This window comes from Mesitornis unicolor, unplaced genomic scaffold (genome assembly GCF_000695765.1).
Source record: "Mesitornis unicolor isolate BGI_N332 unplaced genomic scaffold, ASM69576v1 scaffold21961, whole genome shotgun sequence".
Classification (NCBI taxonomy): Eukaryota; Metazoa; Chordata; class Aves; order Mesitornithiformes; family Mesitornithidae; genus Mesitornis; species Mesitornis unicolor.
In genome coordinates, this window is record NW_010163400.1 from 6309 (window position 1) to 14845 (window position 8537).

At 36.9% G+C, this 8537-nt stretch overlaps 1 protein-coding gene across 1 annotated transcript; it reads right to left on the bottom strand.

The window, feature by feature from the left end:
* Nucleotides 1-7228: 7228 nt before the first annotated feature.
* On the bottom strand, nt 7229-8230 carry TAAR1 (trace amine associated receptor 1). Its single transcript, XM_010193963.1, has one exon. The coding sequence runs from the start codon at nt 8228-8230 to the stop codon at nt 7229-7231; it is 1002 nt and encodes a 333-aa protein (XP_010192265.1).
* Nucleotides 8231-8537: the final 307 nt, after the last annotated feature.

Here is an 8537-nt window from a genome sequence, read left to right on the forward strand (position 1 = left end):
TCTGACAGGATCTGTTTCCAAACTCAGATCAATCAGTCAAATCCCTTGAGATATTCTGAGAAAGCATAATCAATCCTTTATTACATTTTTATATTGGAGAAGCAGTTCCACAAACAGATTTAATTTTCACGAGTTTCCAAAAGGTTCCAAATCCTAATGTGAGAATATAAGATAAAATGAGTCAAATGCATGAATTAAATCACTGAGTGAAATGCAGTTATTCAAAGGCAAACTTTCTCTTTGCTTAAATAGGGAACAACTACAACCAATTAGTTTTCTGAAATGATACATGAAATCTGATAACTGGAATCTATTATAAAATTCATTGCAAATAATATTTAAGACAAAGCAGTTGAAAGTAAACTTAATTACCTCTTAAATTAACTTAAATTACGTGATAGCATCAATTTTATTTAGTGCATTCTATTGTATCTGGAACATTTTGTAAAACATGATTCTTGTACTTTCTATACATCATAATATTAGTAATTTTAAAGTGATGGAAGGAAAACATGCACAGGCAAATTCCTCAAGTTCATTTCAGTCTATAAATACTGTATAGGATTTATTAATCTCTTCAATCTTAGAATGTTGATCCTTTTTCTATAGGAAAAATATTATGAGAGCTCACATACCTCAGCTTTTTTGGAGGTTACTGAGCTATTCACCTAAATACTCATCTTAAGAGTCACAAATGAGCTGCCAAATTCCCCTTTTCCAAATTATTTATGATACTAAACTCACCTGCTGTGGATTATGAAGTACTAACAATGAAAACATCAAATGGAAATCAGTTACAAAATTGGTTAAGACAGGAAATATTATTTTCTTTCCTTACATATACACTTGTTTTCTATCAATATAATTCCACTAAGTGAAAGGGAGCTGAGATAGGTTGAGTCTTGTCTCCTGTAATAGACTGTGGTCCAGCTGCAGTAGTTATAAATGAATACACTTGTGAATATTTTCAAGGGTCAGACGATTCCCTTCATTTATCTGGGGAGAATCAGATCTGCTTCTACCACTTATTTTCCTGATAACCTGTTTGGGACTAAGAGCATATTTAGAAATAGAAGTAGAAAGAGATACTTTTCTCAACAGCAATTTAATCCATTTAAAAGGAACTTGGGAAGCAGCTTGGTCCACTGACTTTTTCCAATAGGTACGACCCTGAAATGAAGAAAATACAGAAACAGAGCATCAAGAGATTAAAAAGAATGCTTGAAAGTCAGTTTCATAGGCTAACCCTACCTGCATCTCTTTTAGTAATACCACCAATTTAAGTAGATGTTTTCTTGTTTTGGTATTGTCCTGCAAAACTGCAAAATCTGTAAAAAGCAGACCCCCTTTGTAACTTGGGTCAGATTAATGAAAAGTGGGAATCTGTTTTTCTTTTATGACATTACATTTAAATCCCAGGAGATTATGAGTTAAAAATATGCATATGTATAATTTAGAAGTTTACATCAACAGGAGGTAAACAAAGCAAGGTGTCTGTATTCCCAAATGTTGGAGTCTATCATTTTTGTTTGCTCTGTTAATTCATTTACCCTCATGTATAGATGAGCTATTTTGGTGACTTAAGGTAGATACAAGTCACATCAAAGATAGTTTTTGAAAGGAGAGGCTAAAGGTAATGGTGAAGAAAAGATGTTCTGGTTTTTATCTATTTTGGTCACCAATATTATCTATCTATCTGACACTCTGACACATTTCTTAATAATTACCATTTCCAATGAAACTTAGAAGTGAAATATTCAATAACCTTGAAGAAGATTACCATCTTGTAATTTAATGGGCTGGAACAGCACTTTCTGTCATGCTGGCTGTATATGCAGCTTTCACATAATGTACAGAAAATTTCCCCCATAAGTTACGGAAACAAATAAAAAGAAACGTTAATTTAGTTCAATCTGTCATTGTTATTGGACAATCTATAATTTATTAAAAAAATAGAAAATAGGAAAAATAGTAATTATTTTCTTTCAAGAAAAGACAAAATTAATTCACTATTAATGTAAATAACTGTTATTTCTGTTGGAAATAAAATGCAAATCTCTGGGATTATCTACAACAGAATCATTTACAGTCTCCAAAATCAGTACAATCTTGTTATTGTGTACTGCAGAAATATGTTATCTTTGAGATTTGTCTGTATTTTTGAGACAGGCATATCTAGTGTCTTTATTTTTAAGTAATCCAGTGAGAGACATTCAAGCTTCACACAGATGATCTTTTATTAAAAGAAGTTACTAAAACATAAATCCATGCAGAAACCTGTGTAAATACAATTATATTGGTTTTTAAATAAATAAATCTGTGGATAGAGGTTACACATCGAAAAGCATTATCTTCAGAAAGCTTCACTATTGGTCCTCCTTCAGCATGGGACGGAAGACAATGATGGTGGAACCTCACCTGTCAGAAATGCGGTCTAAAAACTGCTAACAAATGTACAGGAACTGAAACCTTTAAAAAAGACACTGTTTAACTGGTTTAAGGCAGGACTACAGAAAGGACCTTAGATACTGTCTTTGAGAATTAGTCATATGAGGCACTGCTGTACTGCAAAGACAGTGTGGAGAGAAAATTGTTGTAGTCATTATTTTCACTGGTAAAACAGTTTTGTTTTATTACAGCCTATGAGTTTCCTTCATGTTGTACCTCATCATTTCAATGTTGTTCTCAATTATTGACTGGAGAGAGCTATTTGGTAACTTATTACTAACTGCTCTTATTCCTCTGGGCTGGCTTCAGTAAAGCAGAAATTACAGCAAAAGACAAGCTCAAATTGTTTTTTCCTGTTAGTATCGGAGAAAGTCCAAAGGGTGTATGATGCACTCTGTTTTCAGTGATCTCTCTTTAACTGACAGATAACTTTTAGTCAACATGCTGTGAGTACTCAGTGTTTAAGGAGATTGACTTTTTCTACACCTATGAGAAGTAAGAAGTCCAGACATCTAAGAATGGGTTGTGAAGTTCCCACTGCCTAAGTTATCAGTGAATTCAGTCTTTTAGGAAATGAATTTGTTTTACAAAGGCTATTGCATAGTCATCATTGAAATTGATAGAAATAGAAATATTTTCAATTACCCATGCAGTTGGTTGAATTTAAATTAGCGCCATTAGGTGAAAAGTTCTTATTAAAAAACCTATAAAGTAGGAAATTAAATTTAGTTGGAAAAATCTAGTTAGGCAAGACTACATAACATGATGCAAGACTCGGTAAATATTATGGTAATTAAATATCATAGAATCACAGAATGGTTGAGGTTGGAAGGGTACACTCTGCCCCATCATCCAAATCATTAATGAAGATGTTGAACAGTATTAACCCCTGGGGTACACCACTAGTTGCTACCTCCAACTAGACTTTGTGCCAATGGTCACCACCTTCTGGGCCTGGCTTTCAGACAGTTTTCAATTCACTTCACTGTCTGCTCATCCAGCCCATACTTCATTACCTTCTCTATGAAGATCTTGTGACAGTCAGTGTCAAAAGTTCTACTGAAGTCTAGGTAGACAATATCCCCTGCTCTCCCCTTGTCTACCAGGCCAGTCATTTCATCATAGAAGTCTATAAAATTTAGGCTGTGTCTAATGGAAACAGACTAGTCAGAAAGTGCTTGCAGATAGACATAGTATTTTTCTGAATTACATCTTTAGATGCAGTAGTGTGGAAGTAATGTTGTAGATAACTAAGATGATCAGAAGAACTACAGAAGTGAAAAACTTTTGTGGAACACCAAGTATCTTATGTTTAACTGTATCTAGTATTTTCTTCTTTGTTGAATGGGTATTAATGCATTGTAGAGGACAGAGAGCGCACAGTGTGCACAAACTAGATGAGTTAATGATTTAAAGAAAGCCATACCCTTTGCAATATTTACACAGTTTGAGAGCTCAATTTTTCTGTTTGAACACTGCCCTAATGCATTTTTTTATCTAGCTGTTTAAAATACATTTTGGAGTGAGGGTTCTTGTGAGGCTTCTAGAAGGGTGCTCACTGGACAGTCAGTGCTCCTCCTCTTCCCCCATCCTGCTGCACCTGGTCACTGAGGGGCGGATGGCAAGGCTTGGCCACAGATGGGACCACGGTGCCATAGCAAGTGGCAGTCCTCAGAATGCAGCACCATGTTACAACTACCAAAACACGAGCTACAGGCACTAAGGCAGAGGGGACAGGTGGCAGTCCATTAGTCCAAAACTTACTGCATGAAACCTGTCATTTTTGTGCAAAGCATGAGAGGAAGATGGCCTTGCAAACTGTGCTTACTGGTGACAAAATGAACAGACAGGTTTACCTGTGAAACAGATCCTTTCACCATGATGGAGTAATTGCTTTGCACAAGTTTTCAGGGAAGTTAAAACATATGAAATCAACCACTGGAGATTCATTTGTTTTGAAAAAGGTAGCCATCTGGGAAGTGTTTAATAGGGTCACTAATTAAATGTGTTGATAAGGAATTTAACAATATCCTTTGTGCTTCTTTTGCATGATGACACTTAGATTGCAGTAAGGTACATTCTGCTTTACCAGTCCTAACTCATAGTCTGATTGCACAACAGCATGAGGCATTTTTATTTTGCTTTCCTAATTTATCAAAGCCCTGGGTTCAAACAGAGTCCCTGCAGCCTCATTAACACATCTCATTTGTACATCCCCTTCACAGTGAGAAGTAACTTTCCTCTGCTATGATTAGAGCTAATGAGAGAAAGTAACCTTTAACTTCATTAAAGTTGGTCTGCTAGAGAAGGCACTCTGTAAACAGAGGGCAAGGAGGCTCTTTGGGAAAGTGCAGTCTTTAGGTAATAGGGCACCAGAGGAAAAAGTTATTTCTGAAACTTTCTGAGCTGGGCCATGCACAAAGCTGACTTATACTTGTAGGTTATTAAGAACAAAGAGAACTGTCTTCTAGGTGTGGATGAAGGTCACCAGCAGTCTGTGTGTGGAAGTATCTTGCTACTTCTGCAGAGAATAGATATCGGTGACACCCTGGCTAGACTAGCTTGCAGGAGAGTTGTTGGTCTGTACACTGAAAATCTCTTGGTATTTTTCCTACTATTTCCATTTACACATTGTGCTAATCTTGTGCAGCCATGATATTGGGGTGCCCTCTCTACTGGTTTTGGGCGGAATAGAGCTTAATTTTCTTCATAGTAGCACATATAGCACACAGATTGCAGAGGCATGTGTTTTATTTGAACTAGAGACTATCCTGCAAGCAAACTGGTATTATATTAATTCACAAACTCCTTCTGTAACCAGAAAATAATACCAGGCACTTGGCCTTGTTGAACTTCATGTGGTTCACGCTGGTCTACCTCTCAAGACTGTCAAGGTCCTTCTGGATGGCATCCTTTCCCTCCAGTGTGTCAACTGCACAATGCAGCTTGGTGTACTTGGAAAACTTGCTGAGGGTGCACTCAATCTCACTGTCCGTGTTGCTGACAAAGATACTGAACAGCACCAGTCCCAATACCAACCCCTCAGGAACACTACTCGTCACTGGTCTCCACTTGGACATCAAGTTGTGGACTGCAACTCTTTGAGTGCGACCATCCAGCTAATTCCAATACCCACTAATTTATCAGAGAGATAGATTTTTTAAAATCTTAACTTACCTTATTTCTGTGAGATAAAGTATTAAAGTAGTCATATTGTCATTTACAAGGACTATCTTCCATAGCACAAGTGCTGATGTTGTGTATATGTAATTGTTCTTTTCATGTAATTTTGGAGAGTGCAGACTTACAAGACGGCAATGAAACAGTAAAAAATGGCAATCTCAGATCCTGATATTTTGCTCTCTTGAAATGTAGCAACATTCAACTTTTATGCTTTACAGTACAGAGTGCTTCAGTGCTCTACAAAGCACAGAAAAGAAAGACAAGATACACATACAATGTGTACTTATACAAACAACATGAATGGAGAACATCATTTACCGATGAGCATAGCTCTTACTTCAGCACAGTCTTCTTTCCATAGTCTCTTATCAGGTACTAACCCTTTCCTGTCCATTCCCAGGACCAGTCCTTCATAGTTCAACCAGATGTCACAGGATCAGGCCAGAGGTATTATTTCCTTCTGTTTAGTGATATGTTAACTCTAGAAAAGCCAGGTCATAGATTAAAAAAAATTATCTAGCCTATGGGTCTTCTTCAGATGGTGACCATGTGCTGTTTTTTTTTACTTTCCTGTCCTTCATGCTCTGATCTAGGTACCCTGGAAAGCTGCCTGTAGATGTAACCCTGACACTCAGCTCAGCTTGACAACCTGCTTACCGAGGCACCATCACCCCAAGCCATTTCTATAGCTCTTCTTCTGCCACTCCCAGTGCTTCCACATCCACCCTGCCCCATTCACCCTCCATTCAAGTCAACAATAGCATTTCTTCATAATTCTCTGTATACATTCTTCACCATCTGTCACAGAACTGCCATCAGGCAAAATAACAATATGTCCAAGCTAAAATAAAAAAGTTCTGTAAGAGGCAAATTGGCAAATCAAAACATTCACTAGACAAGCATGATTTTCTGGCATTGACAGGTTCAATGTTACTTTTTGGTATTGTTTTTCACTTCATACATTGTATTTTTCTTGTCTTTGATCTAGTTAAACATGCTTTTGATCAGATTAAGCAGCAAAGCCTTTAAGTGGCAAACTCATAAGTGACAAGCACTAGTTGAAATGCAAACAGAAGGAGCAGCATGGCCTTTCTCTGTCCCATCTTACCTCCATGGAGTTTGCTGGTGTAGGTGGTAATGGGTCTGTTTTGACCTCTGCACCGAAGGGGAGGATCAAAACTTAAAAACTTTGGGTTATTACTCAAAGATGTGTAGGAAATCAAAAAGAAAGCCTTTTCTGCTCTTTCTAGAGAACAATAAATAAACACAAATATTGTAATAAAACACCCCTTGTTCAAGAAATTAATCTGTTGTATCAAAATAATTTCTTAATTATTAAGAGCAGGGATATAAACCACTAAAAATTTATTTTAAACTTAAGTCTGGCTCTCCTGCGCATTGCATATAAATAGCTATAACCAAAACATCACATACAACTCCCAACCTGGAATGAAAGAAGATGTAAAGCACAATAGTTCCTTATCTGCTTGAACCAGATTTGGTAAATGAGTAAACATTTTCAATTTCAGCTCTTACATCCGCGAGCTCAGCCTCCAGACAAAAATTCAAAGCCATTAATCCAACCATTTAAAGCATGTTACTCTAAAAACAAATGAGTCCTGGAAGAGTCCTGTTGAAAAACTTTTCCAAACAGAATAATCTTTAATGCCCTGCGAAACCACATGTAAAAAAATGCATAAACAATAGGGTTAAATGTAGAATTTAAATAACCAAACCAAACCAAAGCATCAATGAGAATAGGAGGTATCACATAATTCATAAATGGATTGGTTGCTGTAAAGAAGAAGAATGGACTCCAGCAGACAAGAAACACTCCCATTATTATGCCTAATGTCTTTGCAGCTTTCCTTTCTCTGCAGAATGAAATGTGGTGCTTCATTTCAAATCGCATATTTTTTTGGCTAATTGCATCAATGGATCTTGCTTGCCTCTTGGCTATAGAGTATATTTTCCTATAGATGTACAGCATAACAAATCCAGGGATGTAAAAAGACACTATGGAGGCCACAACACCTGAAGTTTCACTAAAAATGACAAAGCATCCGCCTGCACAATGGATATGATTATAAATCTCTTCTGCTCCTCGCAAATTTAGGTCTAGAAAGATCATTCCAAAAGCAAAAGCAGCAGGCACCATCCAACTTACAAATATCATGACCAGGATAACAAAAGTATTTATCTTTGATTTGTATCTTAGAGGGTCACACACAGCATAGTAACGGTCGATGGATATGAAGGAAAGATGGAAGATGGAAGCTGTGCTCAGCATAATGTCCGTGCTCGTGTGGATCTTGCAGAATAGCTCCCCAAAATACCAGCAGTTCTCGACAGAGCGCACCATGCTGCAAGGCATGATGAGGAATCCCAGCAGAAAGTCTACTGTAGCCATAGAAAGTATCAGGAAATTGGTAGGTGTATGGAGCTGCTTGAAATGTGATATTGAGATGATAACTGTCAAATTTCCAACCACTGTGGCCAGAATAATGCAAACCATGAAGATATACATGGAAACACGGATACTATTTGACCAGCTGTTTCTTATGCAAGAGCCGTTTACGGATTCACAGCACAGTTGCATCCTTACTGAGGTCTCGAATCCACATAGGTATGCAGCACAGATACTGTTTTTCCTAATACTGAAATAGATTTACAACTGTTTTTTTCTTTTCTATATGGGGAGAGCTGGAGGGAGAAAAAAGAAAAGGGCAATTGTAAATATTTTCGTTTATTTGGATGTGTAGAAAATTCACATTTCATTATTTATGAAGTATGAAACTATTTTGTAATTATACTTTTAACAGAATGAGACTATTGTCTTCCTTGAAATGAGAAATTTGATGAAATAAACTGTATACTGTTGTCCTCACACCATAACAGCAGTAGCT